General features: G+C 38.6%; 1 protein-coding gene across 1 annotated transcript in view; it reads left to right on the top strand.

Moving 5' to 3' along the window:
* The window catches only part of NKAIN3 (sodium/potassium transporting ATPase interacting 3), a 376,233-nt gene that overhangs the window by 286,672 nt on the left and 66,607 nt on the right, over positions 1-22,954 (top strand). The window contains exon 5 of the mRNA XM_078151776.1: positions 7,737-7,797. Within this exon, the coding sequence (XP_078007902.1) occupies positions 7,737-7,797 (61 nt within the window). The remainder of the gene's footprint in view (positions 1-7,736; positions 7,798-22,954) is intronic.

Here is a 22,954-nt window from a genome sequence, read left to right as displayed (position 1 = left end):
CAACATAATGTAGTCCAGGTAGGAAAGGGAGATGGGGCAGGCAAGGAGTAGAGAGGGAGGAAGGGAGTGGGGAGGACATTGTCTTTAGCCCAAAAGGCAGGAAACCATGATGGACAGGGAGACACATGATGGACACAGGACAGCCTGCTTCACCATCACATGGCAGGTGCATAGCTAGGTTGGTTTGACCTCAGAGTTTTACATAATCAGCCTGCAAAATCCAATTCTTTCCCTTCTGACTGATAAAAAAAAAAAGAGAGATTCTGAAAGAACAAATGAAAGACATTAGTAAATCTAACAAACTTTTGGCCCAAAGGGGTCAAACTAAAATTGATATTTCTCTCTCTCTCTCTCTCTCTCTCTCTCTCTCTCTCTCTCTCTCTCTCTCTCTCTCTCTCTCTCTCTCTCTCTCTCTCTCTCTCTCTCTCTCTCTCTTCCTCTCCCTCCTTCCTGCCCTCCTTTCTTTCCTTTTTTTTTTCTTTCTTCTTTTTCTTTCTTTCTTTCTTTCTTTCTTTCTTTCTTTCTTTCTTTCTTTCTTTCTTGTTACACTGATTATTTCCTCAATATAATGAATTCCGGGAATGAAAATGCCCTCAACTGATCCAGATTAGAAACTCACTGGTTGTTTAAGTCTTAAGAAAATCAACTAGGGTACTGAGGGTCTCTTCTAATCCCCCATTCTTCAATACCATCAACAATGAGAAGGGTAAAGAAGGGAAAAAATCATAAAACTTCAGAGAAAGAACATCTACATTATGACTTGCCCAAGGCCTCAGAATGTCTATGACCAAAGTGAGTGGGATTAGTGTCCAAGTTCCTGGACTGAACTGGTGTTCTTCCCACTATACCATTCTACAAAGCAGACAAGATTTGACAAAGAATGGATATGAAAAGAAGCTAGACTAGGTGGTGTAGATAGCCGCAACAATGCAAATGAAACAGACAATAAAATGAAGCCAAACTCTCTATATATTATATTAAGCAATCTTATATAATCAGAAATGACTGTCATGTAAAAATGATTGGCATCAATGAATCAATAGCTGCAGCACCATTATCAAAGATTAGCTTCCAAGCTGCTACATGGCTAGTTAGCACAGTGGATAGAACGCTAAAGTTGGAGTCAGGAAGGCCAAAATTCAAATCCAGCCTCAGCCACTTACTATAGCTGTGTGACCCTGGGCAGAACCATTTAACTTCTGTCTGCCTCAAGACCTACAACTGTAAAATTCAGATTAGAAATAGCATGTGCCTCACAGATCAAATGAGATAAATTTGTGAAGTGCTTAGCACAGAGTCTGACACGTAGTAGGTAATGATCAATGCTTATTCCCATCCCTTTTTCAAAATAGGCATGGCATTAAGAAAGCTCCAATGTGCTAGTCACCTCATATGTTTTCCCTGTCATGTAACTCTATACTTTAACCATAGTAAACTATAAATCCCTTAAGAAAGTCTTTAAAGTCTGATCTGAATACTTTGGATTTCAGGAAAACTGATAAGGCAGTATTTTTGGACTAAGAAAAGGATGTGGCCTTTCCATGCTCCCTCAAGTCGTATCAATGATTCTACCTATGAATAAGTCTAGCATTGCTTGGGTTATTCTCTCAGAGTGTTATTAGCGATGAGAATTTCATTCATTATATTTAACTTCATGGCGTCCCACCCTAAGGCTCATAAAATATCAGCCATGATTCACTGCTTTGATTCAATCTTAATAATACGCATCCTGAATAACCGAACACCCTCCCCCCCCCTTTTCTTTTTAAAGTTCTGGTGTCTGCAAATGTGAAAATAAACTAATCAATCCCCTGTACAAACTCTACAGGCAAACTAATCAATTCTGTCTACAGACTCTTCATGTAAAATCTAATCATGTTCTCTTATACAGCCCAGTGGGAAGCTAGTATCTAATGTTATTTCCCTCGCATTCCCCAAATACATCAAAGAAGATAGGGTTAATGGAGCCAGATTTTAAAGGTAAAGTAGGAGGAAAGAAAGAGGGAAGAAACACCCTGAATTAGACAGCAGCTACCTGCCTTTAATGGGAAAGAAAAGGATATCTTCAAGATTAATGTCTCTTTCAAAGCTTTATTAAAATCAGGGATGATCAGGGTAATTATCCCTTAGATGATTTACATCACGTGGGTTTACTATTGGCTAACATGCCTCTAGATCTATTTCTCAGCGCCGAGCAGAGAGCCAACAGGGGCTATTTCAGCTCAGATGCTGAGAAACCAAGAACCACACAACAATCAGCCCTCAGCAAACTGGTGATTAACGTGATGGCTAGACAGGTTTGTATGAGTATAACATTATTAATTAAATAGCAGTTTAGTTAATCAAGATAACAAAAGTAATTTGCCAGGATAAATATTTTGTTAATGCATCTATCAATAATACAGAAGTAAAAGCAGAAATTTCACTTAATTTGTTTGTAATAATATTAAGGTTATGGCTGGGGAAAATCTCTTTGAGGACTTGCAGACAGATAGCCGGATTTAAGACTTCCAGTACAGTATGTCACTGTCTTATTTTCTGCTAATGTTACTGTACACTTCTGATGCATGCTCAAAATTCTTAGTGCATCTTCTTTCAAGACAATAATAGTGTCCATTAATGAACTATTGTACCTGACAGTGAAATTTTAAGGGCTTCTCTCATTCCGTATTGCTTCATTTTTCTTACATGGAAATTTCTCTATTAAACTTGTAGGAAAATATTCACATGAAGTAGGACAGAGGAGAGAGAGGAACTGCATGCTGTCACTGGGATTAAAAAAGCTACAACTTCCCTCCTGTCTATCAAAAAGACCCCTGCTTATATCACATGTTACGGCAAAAAAGAAATAAATAAATTTCCTAGCTCCTCTCAGGCTAAATAATAAGTCATTTCAGAAAAACTGCTTATTCCACAAATACTTTTTGAGTACCTACTATGTGCTAGGCACTGTAATATGCTCTCAAGATATAAAACTGAAATGGAAATGTCCTTGCCCTCAATATGCTTACATTCTATGGTGAGAGATAACATGTAAAAAAATAAGCATACATGTATAAATGTAAAAATATATAATTTTATAAACATACATGTATATATATATATATATATATATATATATATATATATATATATCTGTGTGTATATAGGTATATTTCTATAGTTATGCCTGTGGAGCTAGTATAGATATATGCAAAATAAATACAAGATACATTTTAGGGGAGGGAGACAATAGCAGGGGAGGTGGTCAGGAGAACTTTAATGTAGAAGTTGTTGCTTTAAGTAGAGTATTAATGAAAATAAAGGATTCTAAGGGGCCAGATGAGATGAGTTCATTCCAGGTATGGGGCCCATGTGAAGGCCCAAACATAGGAGATATTGTATCATGATGAGGGAACATAAGAAAGCCACAGTTTGACTGCACTGCAGAGTAAGGGAAGGGGAGTGAAATATAAATAAGATTAAGAAGGTAGATTCAGGCCAAATTTTGAAGAGCTTTAAAAGTCAAATGTGGAAATTTATTATTGTTGTTGTTATTATTAATCTAGAAGCCATAGGGAGCCTCTGGAGTTTATTGAGTTTAAGAGTTAGATGGTTAGAAATACACTTTTAAAAAACCACTTTGGTAACTATAGGGAGGATGGATTGCCAAGGGGAAATAATTGAGGCAGGAAAGGTTGTGCATTTTTGGATTAGTCCATGGCTTTCATATGGTAGTAGAGGTTAACAAGAAGAATTCTATTTGTGTGTGTGTGTAAGCAAACCTCTTGAAAAAGTACCCAAATGACCTTCTTCTTTCTATATTCCCATGTGTACCTGTTATCTCATTCTTAGACAGACCTACCAATTTCTATTTCCACTCATAATGTGTATTCTCCTTCAAAAGATCTGTGATTTCACTGGCATGGGGTTTCTCTCCACCAATGCAGAACACATCCCTCTGATTCACACTGTAATAGACTGTCTTAATGAGTTTCCATGGGTGAAAGAAAATAACCTCATGGTAAACCTTACGAAAAAAAACCTTTCAAAATTAGATTGATATTGACAAGTTGAAAAGCATCCGGAATAGAACGACCAGGGCCTTGAGTCCTTGTCATGTGAGGACCAACTAGAAGTAGAGATGCTAGAAGGCCTCTAGAAGAGAAGACTTAATGGGAATATGATTTTCCTTGTTATGGTGGTTGTTGTTCAGTCATTCCAGTTACGTCTGACTCTTCATGACCCCATTTGGGGTTTTCTGGCAAAGATACTGGAGCGGTTTGCCATCTCCTTCTCCTGCTCATTTGACAGATAAGGAACTGGGGCAAACAGGATTAAGTGACTTGCCCAAGGTCACACAGCTAGGAAGTGTCTGAGGTGAATTTGAACTCAGGTCTTTCTCATTCCAGACCCCACACACCATCTAGTGGCCCTTGGGATATGATAGCTTTCTTCAAGTACTTAAAGAGTAGTAAAGAAGAAGAACAATTTAACTTGACCCCAGCAGGAACAACCAGGAGTGCTGGGTGAAAGTTACATAGGAACAAATTGACTAGGAACTGGAGGTATCCGAAAGAGGAGTGAGCTGCCTTTAGAGGTAATGGTCTCCCTCTAATTAGATTTCTTCATGCAAAAGCCAGAGGTGGAGATTCTCTTGTGGGGTAGGGACTGGAGAAGATGAATACCCACTTCAGTTCCTTCCAACTTTAAAGTTCCCTGATTCTATGACTCTGTTCTCGAATGATAGTGAGTGCTCCGAGCATTTCTAATCTGATAGAACACGTCAAATTTTGTGTTCCACTGGCTTCAAGCAATCAAAGTTAACTCCAGCCATGAAAAGGCTTGGAGGGAGGATGTTACTGAAGGAGCAGTCATTCATAATTTCAAATGTTCAGCTCATCCAAGTCCATCCCACCCTAGATGGAATCAGGGCTGCCACATCACTTGCATATTAAAAATTAGAGGTCAAGTTCACCTGAAGTAGTGTGTTCTCCCTTATCAGAGACCTACAAGTGAAGGATGGATGACCGTTTTTCAGACATGTTGTAGAGATTTGTATTCAGGTATGTGTTATACTGGATGGCCTCTGGGGTCCTTTGCAACCCTGAAATTCTGTGATTCTCTGAGTCAGCTTCTTTGTACTGATAAATGATGGGAATATATTGGCACAGCCACTTCCAGGTTCCATCTCTGGGGACCCCTCCATCAACCCTCCACTTTTCTTCCCCGATACTCCTTCTCCAAATGCAATACAGGAATACACTTCATATTCTTAAGAATCTAATCCTACAATGTTGATTACACCCGGTAGTCTTGCTGAAGAAATGTTCAGATCTTGAAAGGAGCTCATTTGCATGCTGTATGGTCTCTGCAGCTTGCTAGAAGTCAGTAATGTAGTTAATGTGGGAATTCTGCATTTGCATACCTTTGCTTGTCATTTAGTTATGATGAGACAGCCAAGAAAACAGAAGAAGAATTCATCTTACTGGGACACTACAAATGCTCTCCTTAGAAAATGGTGAAGGAGAGAGGGCTATATTTTACTTGAAGATTATATTATACTAGAACTATGGAAAATTAATAGGCTTCCTAGAACCAAGGTACTAACAAGACCTTGGACTCACAATTGAAAAGGTCCCTAGCACAGAGCCAAAACATTTTGATGTATCTTCACTTCCCTCCCACCAAAACTGAGATGAAAAACACATCGTGTGACTGCAGTTGTGATAAATCGTCCCACAGCATTTCTGCTTATAGCACAAGAGCAGTACAAGGGGCATGCTTAGAATTCTCATGGTTATTTCAAAGTTCTCCTGACATTCTAAATCAATGTCCTTCAATTTGACTTGGTACAGAGGAGAAAAATCAAGTAACCAACAAAACAACTGTACCATAGTTATCCAATATGCAGAGTGTCCCTCCCTCCCCCATCCCTAGTTAAGTATTACTTAATCCTTAATTCTAAATCTCTACGGGCAAGCAAGCAAAATTAGTCAAGACTTTTTCTAATGGGAGCTTTAATCCAGCTTTAGGAATAATGACAAATAGCTAACATTTATGTAACACCTTCTAAACATTTACTACTTGCTTGACATATATTATCTTTTTTGATTGAAGATCATAGTGTGTGACAACGTCATTAGAATATTAGCTGCTTGAGGGCAGAGAATATTTCACTTCTGTCTTTGTATCTCCAGTGCCTAGGAAAATGCCTGACACCACAGTGAAAGCTTAAAAAAAGTTTGATGATTGATTTAAATCTCACTACAACCTTTCAAGGTTAGGGTGACAAATATTTTCCTTTTTAGAAATGAAAAAACAAGACAAGAGGGGTTAAGTGATTTTCTCAGGGTCACAAAACTAATAAGTGCCAGGCACAAGATTCAAACCCAGATTCATGAATGCATCACTCTGCCTCCCCTCTTATATACAAAGAATTAGCAAGTGTGATCAATTCTACTTCCACAACACCTCTTATCTTCTTTTCCCACACTCACATGATCAGCACCCTAATTTGAACCCTCATTACCTCTCACCCAGACTGTAAGAAGTCTCTCAATCTTCTCTATGCTTAGTTTTACCCCTCCCTAATCTATCTTGCATGCATCTACCAAAGTAATATCCCTAAAGCATAGAACAGATTATGTCACCACTCTCCCCACTCCAAAACCTCCCTTGGCTCCCTGTTGCCTCTTAGAATATCACAGGATCATCATATCATATATCTACTCAGAAGCCATAAAATACAATACAATCTTCTCTGTTTAGCATTTATAACCCTTCATAATCCAGTCCCACAAACTTTCCTGGTGTGTATCTGAGGTAGAGAGACAAACATTCCCCTGAGGGGGAAAAAAAATCTGAAAGAAAGTCACGAGAGAGATTTCCTTCCCTCTTCTCTTCCTTCTCCCCCACAACTTACAGCTGAGCCTGCCTCGCTTCTCAGTGCCACCTGTTGCCTACATGTGTCATTCCTCTTTGTTCAGCCAAACTTGCTGTTCCTCATGCAAAACAGTACAAGGTTTTCCTTATGCCTGGAATGCAGTCCCTGCTCCCATCTGCTTTTCAGAATTCCTAGCTCAAGTCCCTTCCTGATCCTCCTAGCTTCCAGGGCTTTCTCCTTCAAATTACTTTATATTTACTTTGTGTATATTTTGTATCTATTTATGTTTACATAGGATTACAGGACCATAGGTTTAGATTTGAGAGGTACCTTAGAGATCATTAAATCCAACCCCCTCAGTTTATGGATGAGGAGATATCGCTTCCCTCAAATAAGTGTAAGCTTGAGTGTAGGGATTATTTTGTTTTGTTTTCATTTTTGTAGCCTCATCACCTACCACCAATTATAGCACACTGTATTCAGTTAATAAATGCCTGCTGATTGATCCTCACAACAGCCTTGTGAGATAAGTAGTACATTTCCTTCAATGGTTAATTCCAAAATATTCTGAAAAGTCCAATCATTTACAATTTAGTAACCATAGTCTCAGATTTCAATTAAATACCTAGGAGTCTGCTCAGGATATACCTGGGTAACTTTCTCTAATCCTATTAACACTAATGGGAATTGAATATGTATTTCAAGATGATAGCTGTTAGTTAAAAATACAAGAAGGCTTCTATTATCAAATGCTAGTAGTTAATTCAGGGCATCCTTTATCTGCTAATTGCACAAGCTGTAATTGAGATTCCTGCTTTACACAAATTCAGTACAGCTTTCTGACATGCATTGTTTTGTTTTTCTTCCACAGTTGATTGGCTTTGTGTATGCCTGTTACGTGATCAGTGTTTTCATGGAGGAAGAGGACAGCTGTAAGTACCGAACGCACTCAGATCTCTGGAGCTCCTAGGAGCAAGGCACTTTCCTAGAGCTTATTTTTTTCTGAGCTACTAAATTTCTTGTCCTTGGGATTACAAAGGATACAAATCAGGATCAATATTATGTGCTGATGGAAAGCTGACTACCCAAAGTTTGCATTGAAATGCATCATATTATGTTGAATGATGTCGGTTGCTAGAGTCATTTAATCCTTAGTCTATTCAAACAACTGCACCGAGTGCCTATTAGGTGCAAAACTTTGTGGTAGGCACTGAATAGGTCCCATTGACTAATGATCAAGTTTTTAAAAGGGACAGGGAAATTACCTTCATTTTGGTAATCTAGAAACAATAGAAAATGGAGAGTGATCATCCCCAGTTGTTGGTGCCCACACCAAATAATTTTGTATATATTGTGTATGTATCCTGAATTTACTGACGTGCAAATATGTATCTGGGCAGCTAGGTGGCACAGTGGATAGAGTGCCAGACCTGAAGCCAGGAAAACTCATCTTCCTAAGTTTAAATCCTGCCTCTGACACTAGCTATGAGACACCCTGTTTGCCGCAGTTTTCTCATCTGTAAAATGAGTTGGAGAAGGAAATGGCAAACCACTCTAGTATCTTTGCCAAGAAAACCTTTGGGGTCATAAAGAGTTAAACACAACTGAAAAGGACCCAACACGAAACCTGTATTCACTAAGTAGAATAGAAGCTCTTTAAAAGCAAGGACTGTCTCATTTTGTATTTGTATCACTAGAACAGTGGCTTGCATATAATAGGCATCATTAGCTATAAGTAGGGGGATGGAAAAAGGGGAATGGATACCTGTCACAACGAATACACCTAGCAAACTCACTCTTAATACATTGTCTGGAGAGATCTGAGGGCCAAGAAGAAAGTGAGAGCGATGAAATGCAACTTAAAAGCCTGAAATGGGAAAAAGAGGGAGGAGCTCCAAAGAGCTTTGGAAATCAATGCCAATGCCCAAAAGAGAGCAAGTAGAAAAAATATTTCACAGCAAATTGTGAGCTATCTACCAGAATAAGAAGCAAAGGTAACTTAGAACTATGGAGAGAGAAACATTCTAATAGGCAGTGATTCATTCTCCTCTATTTGAAGATGCTTTTAGGACCTTACTGGAACCCATACAAATCATGCTTGAGTGAAGTCGTGCCCAACCCACACCAAATAGGCATTTGATAGCTTTAAAAGTCAGTGAAAACAAGCAAACAACCTAAGCAGTTAATTCTTTTGTAAAGTTTGGTTCTGAGATTGACTCTATCAAAGCCAGTCTGAGGGGTTTTTTTTTAATCATTGGCCCAGCTCAGGGTTTCCTTTAATTTCTAGGCACTGGCCACCATATGTCACAGATCAAGAGCCAGAAAAAACCTTCAAGGTTTTCAAGTATAGCTCCTCATTTTACAGTTGTAGAAACTGAGCCCCAAAGAGATTAAATAACTTGCGCAGGATTCACACAGATGCTAAGTTACGGAGCCCTTTGCCTCCAAGAGTGTCCTCCTATACTATGCTGCCTCCATCAGATTCATTTGGTATTAGAAGAGGGATGAAGAAAAGAAGAATGGGTTCTTTTCACCACCAACATGTCATGAAAACCTACTAAATCAATGGTGGCTTCATTAAGCTGGGGTACCTAAAGAGGCAGATAGCACTGATGAAATGAAATTGGGCTTATCCTGAGATGGACCTTGGAGGAAATATACATAACATAGATGGCTACAAAAATGCATTATATGTTGGAACTGTCCCCACTTGCAACAAACAAACTCCTGTGGTGTAGTCTAGATGGGATACCAGGTAATTTATTGCAGTTCAATATTTATTTTTATTCAAACAACTAGATATTTCAGGAAGTCAGAGAAAACACAATTTATCCACACAACAGGTATTACTTTCTGGTGATTCATGTTACCAGGATGCAGGCTCAACTTTTTTGGGTGAATATTTCACAAATGTCTGAACAGTGCCCTCTGTTCATGGATACATTTGGAAATAGTTCTGCAGGTCACTTACAAGTAAAATATAATTTTAGCTTACCATCAGGTTGGCTCATTTTGAAGGCATTGCCTAGGGTTCCCTGCCCCCCATCATTGAAAATTTCCTATCCCCTGTAAGACACAAAATGCTGTTTTCCTTTAAAAAGTTGGGAACAGGGTAGATTATATAGGAATTTTTTCCTTACCCACAAGGTCTTCTCTATGAAGCTAGGGGATTTTATAGAGAATAAACCAAATGATGAAAACAAAAGTAGATTTGCTTAATTGAAATGATTTGTTAGGTAGTCTGGCCACTTTTATTCTTGTATGAATATATTATATACTTATATATTATACATCCTTGTATATTATATACTTACATAAGTATATTATGTACTTAAATAAGTATATTACATACTTATATAAGTATATTCTGGTAGTTTTTCACTAAAGTGATGAATCACATTTAAAGTTAGTTTTTAACACTGTACTAATACATTATATATACATATATATGTATATATACAAGATTCTACAGTTAAATTGTTTTTGATACGTTCTCTCCATGTCCCTCTCTCCTTCCCCATTCCCACTATAAAGATTAAGGCTTGTTGAGTGCTTTTGCCAAGGGACACTGTACTCAGGCAGGAAGAGGAAAGTGAGATTTTTTTCAAGAAAAGAATTTAGAGGGAAAGGCAAGAAGGTAATGGACAATATACACATATATAGAGAGAAAGAAACTTCTAAACCAAGAAGGACACTCCTTACTCCTAGAACTTTTGGTTAAGTATAAAGCTATTGCTTCTCTTTTCTCCCCAAACACACACACACACACACACACACACACACACACACACACACACACATTCTTAAATCTCTATGATTCCAGGCAACAAGGTAGCACAATGGATAGAGTGATAAGCCTGGAGTCTGGAAGACCTGAGTTCAAATTTGACCTCAGATATTCACTAGCTGTGTGACTTTGGGCAAGTCACTTAAGTTCTGTCTACCTCAGTTTCTTCACCTGTAAAAATGGGGATAATTACAGCAACTGCCTCAGAATTGTTGTAAGAATCAAATGAGATATTTATAAAGTGCTTAGCACAGTGCATAGCATATAGTAAACACCGTATTCATGCTTATTCCTTCCCCTTCTCCATTTACATCTCTTAGGCACTTATCCCAAAAACTTTAATATTCTCACAGTAATGCCAAAGCACCTTTAATCATTTAGAATATCTCAATTTGGTGCTTTCCATATAAACAATACTTTTTGGTTAAAAAAATAAAATGCTCCATCAGCTGAAATTTGTTCTAGTAAATTTATCAGAAGAATAAATATATTTTCCTCACTAATTGTTTTGTTCTTTTTCAAATAACTTTGGTTTAGGTTTTCCAGACTTAACAATGATTGATCAAATGTCTTTCATGTTACCCAAACAGGAATCATTTTCAAATGTATTTTAATGAATACAAAATATTAGAAACTGAGATTATCTCATCTAGCTATTGTCATCTGAGTACAATCTCACACACCTATTTCATTTTCTGTCTTTGTTTAGTGTGTGTTGTATATGTTTGTGTTTGATTGGAGGGTGGGGAAGGGAAGTAAGTCAGACATATTAGACTTTTCCATGGGGCACCAACTATTTCAGACTATTAAGATTAACTTCACAAGTGGCTTCATGTACTTATAACTCAACAGTTTCTTTCCTACTCAGTACTCCCTAGGGATTTGGGTCTGGAAAATCATCTCATCCAATCCCCTTTTTTTTAAAGCAGATTCAGTTTTGTTGTTGTTGAATTGTTTTTCAGTCATGTTTGATTCTTTGTGACCCCATTTGGGATTTTCTTGGCAAAGATACTGAAATGGTTTGCTATTCCTTGGCCAGCTCATTCTAGAAATGAGGAACTGAGGCAAACAGAGTCAAGTGACTTGCCCATGGTCACACAGCTAATAAGTATCTAAGACCAGACTCCAGGCTGGACACCCTAACCACTGTGCCACTTAGCTGCCCTTTGTGCCACGTAGCTGCAGCTAGCTATTCTCAAAGTATGGTCTGGGGACTCCTGAGGGTCCCTGAGAACCTTTCAGGGGGTTCATGAGGTCAACACTATTTTCATAATACTAAAATACTTTAATTTCTAATACAGTAAATATCAATAAGTAAAAACCACATAAACAAAAGTTCTTTAGTATATTCAATAATTTTAAAAGTTTAAAGGGGTCCAAAAGGTTTAAGAATTGCTACTTTAGAGGGAAGAGGTAAAACGATTTGCCCAAAGTGGTCTAGGTAATAGGTAGCACATTAAGAATTTAAATTAAGATCTTCCAACCCCAAATTAAGAAGTGCTTAGAGCCCTTCCCTTTCTCCTAAGGGCCAAAGACAATACTCATCCTGGGATATACTGTACTGCCATGTCCAAGGTACACTTGGCTTGTGCTCCGTGCATGTTCATGTCCCAATTTCATTACTTTTTCTTCTATGTCTCGTTACTTCCCCTTTCCACTATTTGGTTTTAAAAAAGCATCACTATTTTTAAAAATGTAGCTAGGAATTAAAAATCTTAAAAGTAACATGCAGGGCCTTAGTTTGGATGAATACCTTCACAATGTACATCGCTTAAAATGGGAAGTTCTCTACGTACATTATTGTGATTCTTTTGGGATCAAAATTTTCCAGTACTCTATGCCCCTGCTTTTATAGCTATCTACCCCTTTGTCACCAGCCTTACCTTCCCTGTTCCAAATTCAAATTGAGCTTTATAGATACTATTGTAACTGCCATAAAGCCAATGCTTTGGCATTACTCCATTCCTGGCACATTTCATGAGACAAAAGCCTAGTCATTCTCTCACCTTCCCCTGGAGGAAAGAAATACAACCAATGGATATTTTCTTTGAGATTTATAACAGTGCAAAAGGAAAAGTGAATTACAAAACCATTTCTGAATCCATCAGACTTTTTCAGGCTTTTCATCAGCATTCTTTTGGGGTAATAATATCAGAGACTATGTAGTCTATAGAATACATTGATGCTGAAAGATTGAGGGATTTCTACTGACTTTGATACCTTCCAGTGACTTAAGGTCTTCTAAGTGGCTCAGTGGATACAGCGCAGGGCCTAGAGACAGGAAGACTCATCTTCCTAAGTTCAAATCTAGCCTCAGACACTTACTATCTCTGTGACCCTAGGCAAGTCATTTAACCCTGTTTGCCTCAGTTCCTCACCTGTAAAATGAGATAGAAAAGGGAATGGCAAACCGCACCAGTATCTTTGCCAAGAAAACCCCAAATAGGGTCATGTAGAGTTGGACATGCCTGAAGTGACTAAACAACAAACAGAAATATCCAATCTAGCTAATAGACTAGACTGCGTACTTACCTGGTACTGAGGCCTCTGTTAGCGATCTACTTTACCGTGGTGTTCATTATTTTTGTGGTCTGTTAAGCTTCTGGGCACCAGCTGAATATGTTAGTGATGTAGTACCATCGATCCAAATAATAATTAGAAACAGAGAAATCTTGGAGTGATCCATACAAAATAAATTTGCCCAAGAAAAACCTGAAATGATCAAACACTGGAGAAGAGATGACAGGGAAGAATGGAAATAAATACGTTTTCACTCAGTGCTTTTCAGGCTAAGGCCATGCTGCAGAATTTACTAAAGGAAATGGAAATAGAAAGTGGAAACCCAAAGTGCATTTTTATAATGAAATCATTCAGGTGCCTTCAGAAGGTGGATGTGGGCAAAAGGAGGCTCCTACAATCAATAGTGGTGATCTCATAGACAAGCACAATCTGGACCAACTGTTAACTTTTAAGCAGAATCATTTTAAGCTGTCCTTACCAGATGTAGAGGATATTCCTAACCTGCACATGTGCTTTGAGTCATTTTTCCAGCATGTAAGCATAAACATAAAATAATTACATGGGTGGCTTTCCTGTTTTCTCTAAGTATTCTGAAGTCCCTTCTCCATGTTTCTGGAAATCCCAATCTCAAATGTCAAATGGAATATAATGTCATAGTATTTTGGCAGAGGAAACATCCCAAGTCATTGTGATTCAGACTCTAATGAAAGAGATTATGTGAATGAAACCACTGCATTATTCCATATGCATAAGCCTTGTTCTTAGAAAGAAACCTGTCAGATGCACTTAAAAATTAATAACAGCTACTCGATCACCAGCTATGCATTGCTTAAATGGATCTATGGGGCTAGCGTTACAGCTGGTGGACACTTTCTGAAGGGTAATGAATGCCCGAGGAAACAGGTAGTTCCCAGCTGGTTCTTCACTTCTCCCTTAACATTTCTGTTCCTGTAGTTAACTGTTACTTATAAAGAAGATGATTGCAGGTCAATGCACTGAAAAGAAAGGCATGTAAAAGGCACATTACTGGAACAGGGTTAATGCTTTGGATTGTTCATCCTAATGAAAAAGCCTATTTATATCCTCTCCTTTCATTTTTTTTCCATTTCTCCCTTTGTAGCTCTATCAATTTGTACAAGTGCTTTTGAGAGATGAGATGGTATGAAATCTATAGTCGTAAAAACCTGTCACCATCTTGTTTGCGAATCATCTGCTCTTAAAAACCAACTCTGGAACTTGTTACCAAGTTGTCAGACTTACTAAAAAGAATGTTTTTAATAAAGAAGAGTGTGGAGAAGAGGCAAAATATAGCGGGAGGGGGAAATTATTAACTGTTATTAATGTAAGACTCCCTCAGTCGATCAATTGCTAACATTACTCTTTCTGGTATTAGAAGGCAAATATAGTTTCTACATGAGCTCATGAGAAATGTCTGAGATCGCATACCCTGTGCAGGGTATGGGAAGTACATTAACTGAGCTCTGTCTGAGGCACAGTCCAACATTTGAAAATGTCAAGACAACAATAGTAATAAAAATAATAGCCAGCATTTGTAGAGAACCTACAATGTGCCAGGCACTGTGTTAAGTACTTTAGAAATATCATCTCATTAGATCCTCTTAACAACCCTAAAAGGCAAGTGCTTTATTATCCCATTTTATATTTGAGGAAATTGAGGCAGACAAATGAATTTACTTGCCTAAGGTCACACAGTTAATAAAGAGTCTAAGGTGGAATTTGAATTCAGATCTTCCTGACTTCAAGTCCAACACTATACACTGAGCTACCTAGCTACTCAATAGTCCTTTATGTAGCTGTATAGTCTGCCACTCATCAACCAAGGTAATCTGTCAATGAGCTCCTGTGTTTTCCTATTACCTTCGGAATTAAATATAAAGCCCTCTATTTAGCATTCAAAACTCTCCAAAACCTGGCTCCTTCCTCTCTTTCCAGTCTTCTTGTACCTTACTCCCCTTCACACATTCAATGATACAGTCATAATGGCCACCTTGCTGTTTCTCGAACATGACATTCTATCTCCCACCTTCATTGTTTTTTTTTTTTCTTCCCTTGCTGTCTCTATGACTGGAATATTTTGCTCCCTTACGTTGGCCTCTTAGTTTCCCTAGTTTCCTTCAAGACTCAGTACAAGGTGGGCAGCTAGGTGGAGTAGTGGATGAAGCACCAGCCCTGGATTCAGGAGGACCTGTGTTCAGATCCGGCCTCAGACACATAACACTTATTAGTTGTGTGACTCTGGGCAAGTCACTTAACCTCATTGCCTAGCCCCCCCCCAAAAAAAAAGACTCAGTTTAAGGTCTTCCTTCCTTCTGCAGAGACTTTTCCTGGTCCTCCCAGGTGCTGATGCCTTCCCCTTTTAGATTACCTTCCGTGTACTCTGTATATGAACAACAACATGGTGGTTGTTCTTTTTTCAGTTATATCTGACTCTTCGTGACTCCATCTGGAGTTTTCTTGGGAAAGATACTGGAGTGGTTTGCCATTTCTTTCTCCAGCTCTTTTGACAGGTGAGGAAACTGAGGCAAACAAGGTTAAGTGACTTGACCAGGGTCACACAACTAGTAAGTGTCTGAGGCCAGTTTGAACACAGGTCTTCCTGACTCCAGGCCTGGTGCTCTATCCACTGTACCACTAAGGTGCATGTTGCTTCCCCCATCATGATGTGTGCTCCTAGATAGCAGGGACTAGTTGGGTTTATTCTTTGTTTATATTGCCTTTTTCTGTAACCCCAGTATAGAGCATAATTCCTGTCACATAGTTAGTGCTTAATGAATGCTTGTTGACTGCCTGTTTGACCATCAGAACCTTGCTACAAGAGGAAGAAGTGCACTTTCAGGAGACTTTCTATTCAGAGGAAGAATGGATATTGGAAAACTATTCTACAGACCTACTTCCCCCCAGGTTCCTGCTGGGCATTGTGTATGTATTTGCCTGCCTACCCACAAATGTATTTGATGGGCCCTGGCAGCCATTACCATGGTAACAACATGAACTGAAAATAAAAATAATTTCCATTTCCTCTAAACCTTTCACTGGAGCTGCACAAAAGTAAGGAAATTTCCCAATTTGAATTTTATTCTCCTTGCCCTTATCCACTCTCTAGTGGAAAGACTTAGGTCAAGTGCAGTGTCCTAGAGAGAAAGCAGAGAAAGACCTGGATGAGTCACACACAGGATAATGGCCCCAGAAGGATGAACTAGGATTAGAGCACACTCATTACCTAGCATTTGGGGCACTACGTTATCATATCATGAGAGAATTGGGGAACAGTGCCCCACATGAGGACAACCAAACCGTAATTAGAAGGTTAGCCTCTATCCTACTCCTGCTGTAAAGGTGTTGAGGGAGATGCTAAATCATAATCTGAAATCCCAGAGTGTGTCCATTGCTCCAATACTTCTGGCACATCAGAGGATAATCTCCTTTTGCATACTGCTGCCTGCAATCATCTTCTTGCCCTAAATCCTTATGCAGTGCTTTCCTGAATCCCTGTCACTGGCTGATTGAGTTGTCATTCAACATTGAGCTGTCCAATGTACATAGAGTAAGCATTAAAACACTTGCCCGCTTGTTGCTTATTAAGAGTTTTGCCCATCAGTTACATTGGCTGAAAGACGAAGGAAAAAGTGGTCCCTCTCCATCTATAGTTTTATGTTTGATAAATATCTCTGGAGTAAAACTAGACATAGCCTTACTCTATTGGGGCGAAACAAAACAACTGAGCCATCCCTAAAGCATTCCAACAGTAAGGGGGGGGGGAAGAATCACTCTATTTGATACCTGCATCATACTTTTTATAGAGGGAAAATCTAGTGAAAATTACCTTCAGGGTCAACAGAAAGAGGAAGAGAGGAGGAGATACAACAAAGGTAACCTGCTGCCTACAAGGAAGAGTAAATTTACCTTGTGCTGTGGTGTGGACAAGGAGAGAAACAGTGTAGCTAGGAAGCTGAGTCCTTCCTTCCCCACTCACCAGTTGTATGGAAGGGTCTCAGCAGTACTTCCATCTGGCCACAACTATTGCCTGCTCGCAACTCTAGCCAGCTAGTCCCTAAAGTAGTGTAACTTGTCTCCACCACAATTTGGGAAGGGACTGGAGCCAGTCCTCTAGTTTACCACATCCTATGACACCGAGACTAAACACACACCTTTCATTTTCCACCTATTGCTCCTAATTCTGTACTCTAGGGACAAAGAGAATAAGTCAAATCCTTTTTCTTTGTATCTTTTTTTAAATGGTTTTATTGATACTTGATGTTTTGTCAGTCATTTATGAATATGTTTTTCCCCTCCCCGTCAAGTGAACTTTCCCTCATGACAATGAAAAAATAGTTTCATAAAACCAACACACAAAAATCTGGTTTGATGGCAGGCAACTTTCCAAACCCATATTCCCCATGTCTGTAAAGAAAGGACAGTGGTGGGACAGCTAGGTGGTGCAGTGGATAGAGCACTAACACTGGAGTCAGTAGGACCTGAGTTCAAATCCAGCCTCAGACACTAGATATTTACTGGCTGTGTGACCATGGGCAAGTCACTTAACTCCATTTGCCTCACAAAAGAAAGGACAGTGGTGCTGTAATCTCTTTTCCATGTGACAGCTCTTTAAATACTTGCAGATAATGATTGTGTCCCACATTTCCTCCCCCTAAACCTTCTCTTCTCCAAATTCAACACTGCTAATTCATTCAATTGCTAGCTCATTGCTAGTTCTGGCAAATGATGATCAGTCAATCAATCAATATTTGTTAACCATTTACTGCATGCTAGGCTTTGGAAATAACAAGACATAAATGAAACAGTGCTCATCTTTAAGGAGCTGCATTCTATTGGGGAGACAAATACACACACATACAAGATAAACATGGAGTACTGGGGAGGGGAGGTATTAGCATCTGGACGATCAGGAAAGGTTTTGTGTAGAAGGTGGCACTTGAACTGTTTTGAAGGAAATTAAAGATTCTAAAAGACTCTAAATGAGGAGAGGGTACATTCTAGGTGTGAGGGGGCAGCCAGTACAAAAGTAAAGAGATAGGAATGCTGTGAATGTGAAAACCAAGCAGGACAATTTGGTTGGACCAAGGATTGAATGACAAAGCCACCTTGGAATAATCAATCTAATCTTTAACTATTTGGCCCAGTAGCACAAATCAGAAAATAAATGAGGCACCATCCATTTCAAAATTCTGTCTTGTCACTCATAAACTAATCATTTCAATTACCAGTCAACTGAGCTAGACACAATTTTATATTTAGAATTCAATGAGTTATTAAACTGTGTGAGACATAGGGAGTTTGAAGCTTTTAAAATAAGTAATTCATTTTAATAATTTTAAGAATTTGGGGTGGAAAAGATTGTCCTAAACTTCCATTGATTCCTACCACCCCACCTGCTTTAAAATCAAATAAAATCTCAATCACATCAAAAACAAATATTTAGGGGCAGTTAGGTGGCACAGTGGATAGACTCTGGCCTTGGAGTCAGGAGGACCTGAGTTCAAATCGAGCCTCAGACACTTGACTCTTACTAGCCGTGTGACCCTGGACAAGTCACTTAACCCCAATTGCCTCACCAAAAAACTATATATATATATATATATATATATATTTACTTAGAATCTGTTATGTTTCAGTACAAGGAGTATCAGGTATCTAATTCAATGAATACAACAAACATTTGAGAAGTACCTACTATGCAGGGCCCTGTGCTAAGCACTCAGCAAGATCAAATATAATGCTTCTGTTTGGCATAGCATATAATTCCTTACTCTCTATGATTCTCAAGCACTCTTTGGTTCAGCACCACACTCCATCTCTTGTCTCCAAACATTTGCACTGGCTTTCTCTTATGCCTCAAATACGCTCCCTGCTCACCTCTGCCTCTGAGAATCCCTCATTTAATGCAAAGCTTAGCTCAACTCTGTCTTCCACCAGAGGCCTTTCCAGATTCTTCCAACTTCAATTTCCCCTCCCACCCATGCAGTTTCTAGTGTATAGATATTTATTTTGTACATACTTCTTTGTGTGCACATTTTCCCCTAGAGAATATAAACTTCTTGAGGGCAAGGACTGTTTCATTTATAACTTACTGTCCACAGCACATGGCAAAGTAGCTGATATATGTGTTGTTGTTCAGTTGTTTCAGTTGTGTCCAACTTTTCATGACCCCATTTTGGGGTTTTCTTGACAAAGTTTGCCATTTCCTTCTCCAGCTCATTTTACAGCTGAGGAAACTGAGGCTAACAGGGTTAAGTGACTCACCTGGGGTCACAAACGTAGTAAGTGTCTGAGGTCAAATTTTAACTCAGGTCCTTCTGACTCCAGGCCCAGGGCTCTATTCACTGTGCCACCTAGCTGCCTAGTAGGCATTTGATAAATGTTGCTTACTTAATTGATTAATACAAAGTTAAGCAGTGTCTCTACCCTCTTTGAACTTGGAATCTAGTATAGGATATGATACTAACACAAATAACTATAATGAAAAATAATGCATGATAAGAGCATAGGACCTGGAGACAGGGGACCTGGGTTTAAAATCCCACCTCTGGTACTTATTACTTGTGGTGACCTTGTTTAAGTTAACTAACCTCCTTGGACCTCAACTTACTCAACTATATGATTAAGGAGTGAGCCTACATGGTGTCTAGGGTCTCTTCCAGCTATAGAACTATTCCTTTGAGTCTTAAAAGCATATTAGAGAAATTCAAATACATGAGGTCCTCATGAGAGAAAGTCATTAAAAACTAGGGGAGTAAATTCATAGATGAGTTGGTTTTGAGTGGGCTTTATTCAATAGGTGAAAATGTGAGAGAGTACATTCAAGTCATAAGGAAGATGAGCAAAGGCTCTGAGGCAAGAAAACACAATGTCTGTTCAAGGGACAGCAGGTAGTTCCAAACAGCTTGAATCTATGGTGTATAGAAGGAAATAGCCTAAGATTAAATGTGAAAAGTAGGATAATGTTGGGTTATATCTAGCTTTTAATGCAAAGGAATTTGAACTTTACTCAATTGATGACAGGGAGCCAGTGAAGATTTTTGAGTTGACTAGACAGATTCATAAGGGATTAAAATGACAGCAATAAAGTAACGAATGTGGATAGGCTGGGAGGAAAAAGGAAAGCTAGCTAGATGGAATGGCTTGAGGGAAGACATGAAGGGTAAGAAGAAAGGTGTATTAGTAAGTAAATCAATGTGACAGAAGCAGTGTGTTTGTCTAGGGGAATAGTGACCTATTAAATAGGAGAGGTTGGTTGGAGTCATTTCAGGGGTGTCCTGAGTGACACATTAAGGAAATATTTTTGAAAGTTTGAGGTATTTTGAGTAATTTCCTTTTCAAAATGTCTTCTACTCACAGCTAGACAACATGGGAAAGTGCAAGTTTATCTTTGGAAATCTACCATCGCTTTTTATTCATAGCTTCCCCATATCCTCCTCTTGGGTGGAACACCAAATGCCCTCTGCTATTCTCAGGTGTCACCTTTTGCAGTACGTCATTGAGATCTACCTACCTTACACAAGGTCTCATATTTCTAAATGACCCCTCCTCATCTTTCATGCTCAAAGGAATGCCTCCTTCCCACTTCCAAATCAATACATTTTATGGATCTTAAGGATCTAATTAAAATAATTTTCTCTAAGACATGAGTGCCTGATAGGGACTTAATGTGCTGATCATCCAGGATATTTCTTTTTAAAGGTATGTTTATTAGGCCAAAGAACCTCATCTCTAATGCGAGAATTTTGAGCACAGTGACAGATTAGTGCAGTGTGTTTTGGGGGCAAGCTAACCCTCGTGATGCCCTTTAAACCACACCATGATGGCTTATTCCTGCTGTTACATTTTAACCCAATTAAAAAGAAAGAAGAATTTGTACTTATCACCTCTAGAGATTTCCATGACTTAAATGGGTCAGAGCAATACCTAGTCAAACAGAATGGTGGTATAATTTTATGTGATTTTATTAAATGAATGACTTTTTTTTTATAAGTAATGTTATATATTTTCAGAACTACTGTTGCTACATGGATGAATGCTTCTGAAGTGCAGTCATCTGGAATTATAGCTCGTTACAAAAAGTTCATTACAAGAAGAACTCAAAATAGATGGCCAAATTCACATTCTTGCACATCATTCATTGCGGGTGCATGGAATATAACAGAACATTGAAATTCAAGATTAAATGGTCTATAGAGGATGGAGTCAGATATACAGGCTAACAATTGCTGAATGTGAGATTACCACTGGATATTGGAGTCCAGTGCAATTAGTTTACTTAAATTGCCAGTGATAAGTCATTCAAACCCTGTTAACCATTATTGGTCATTTCCTTCTACAAATGGATACAGACCCTTGGGTAAAAATCCAACAGGCTGACCCTGAAATGCAATCAGAATTCACTTGACCATGGGCACATTTCAAAAGTCATGTAGCAAATAGTGGAATGACTCTTTCTTTTAAACTTATCATAAATGCATCTTTATTGACAGTCTCTGTCAGGATATTACATAATAAAACACACTCCTAAATCCTGTGACTCAAGTGGAATTGAGGACTTCTACAGAAAGTTTTAAATGGAATCACCTCATTGTCCCAGTTATGCCCATTTCTTATTAGAAATAAGGTGGGGTAGGATTTTTTTTTTTGCCTCTGAAATGTAAAAATATCCTACTTATTATCTTTTTTCTTACTGTATTCCTAACAATAATAAAGTTTTATATAATTTTTTTATTCAAAAACTGAATTAACTCTTTGACATTTGTGGGTTTGTCTCTATTTTGTTTCTGAGCAATAATAATGTCTGATAATTCAAATTCCTTATTAGATTTAATAGAGAAAAGTGATGTGTGTGTTTGTTTGTTTCCTGAGAATAGGCGTTATAGCCTACTTAATGAGTAGGCCTACCATGAGCCTACTCAACCCCAAGTTTTCTTCCACCAACAACAGTGACTAGGAATTGACTTGCTGGCTCTCTCAAGTGGTTTATTGTTGACATCACTCTGCTCCCCTCCCCCAACCTGATCTGCTATAGCAAGGGGCACAGATTTCTACCTCTAGCCTGTCCTTTTGTCTTTGAAACTGACACTCAACGCTTCATATTTTTATTGAAGAGTTGTTACAGCTGTTTATGCAGAGTCTTTACAGTAGAGTGGATAGAAGCTAGCCAAGTGTTCTTGATTTGGAGCCAGAAGACTTGAGGTCAAGACCAAGTTCTTCTTCTGACCTTTAGCAAGTTGCTTAAATCTCTATGTGCTTCAAATTGCTCATTTGTAAAATGAGAGGTTTGAACAAAATGACCTCTGAGGTCTTTTTCAGCTCTAAATCTGTGATTCTTCAAGTCAGCAATATCTGAGTTTGTCGTGCCTCTGACTTACTAATTGCATGACCCTGGGCAGGTTATTTAATCTCTTAGTGACCTAGGCAACTATGACTTGTAGACAAGAGGCTGATCTGCAAAGGGAAAGGAAAGGTGAGGAGGGGAACAGGGGGAGGTAAGAGGAAAGGGAACAGGAACAAAAGAAAAGGAGAAAGAAATGACATGCAAAGGTTTAAAATAGCAAAGGGAAAAATAGATGTCTTAAAACAAGCCCTCATCTTTCATGCAAACATTCAGGGAATTAACCTGGATATTCTTGGATAATTTTGTTCTTCCACCTCTTGCTTCCAGAATCAGCCAGTTTCATACCGCTTGGACTGGGCAATAAAACAAATGGAGATATCTAGTGGAGCAGTGAGAAGACTGTGAAGACTTAATACTTGTG

Source organism: Phascolarctos cinereus, unplaced genomic scaffold (assembly GCF_003287225.1).
Source record: "Phascolarctos cinereus isolate Bilbo 61053 unplaced genomic scaffold, phaCin_HiC Scaffold_4;HRSCAF=312, whole genome shotgun sequence".
Lineage (NCBI taxonomy): Eukaryota > Metazoa > Chordata > Mammalia > Diprotodontia > Phascolarctidae > Phascolarctos > Phascolarctos cinereus.
The sequence above is the reverse complement of the archived record's forward strand: the minus strand, read 5'-3'. Positions and strand labels throughout refer to the sequence as shown.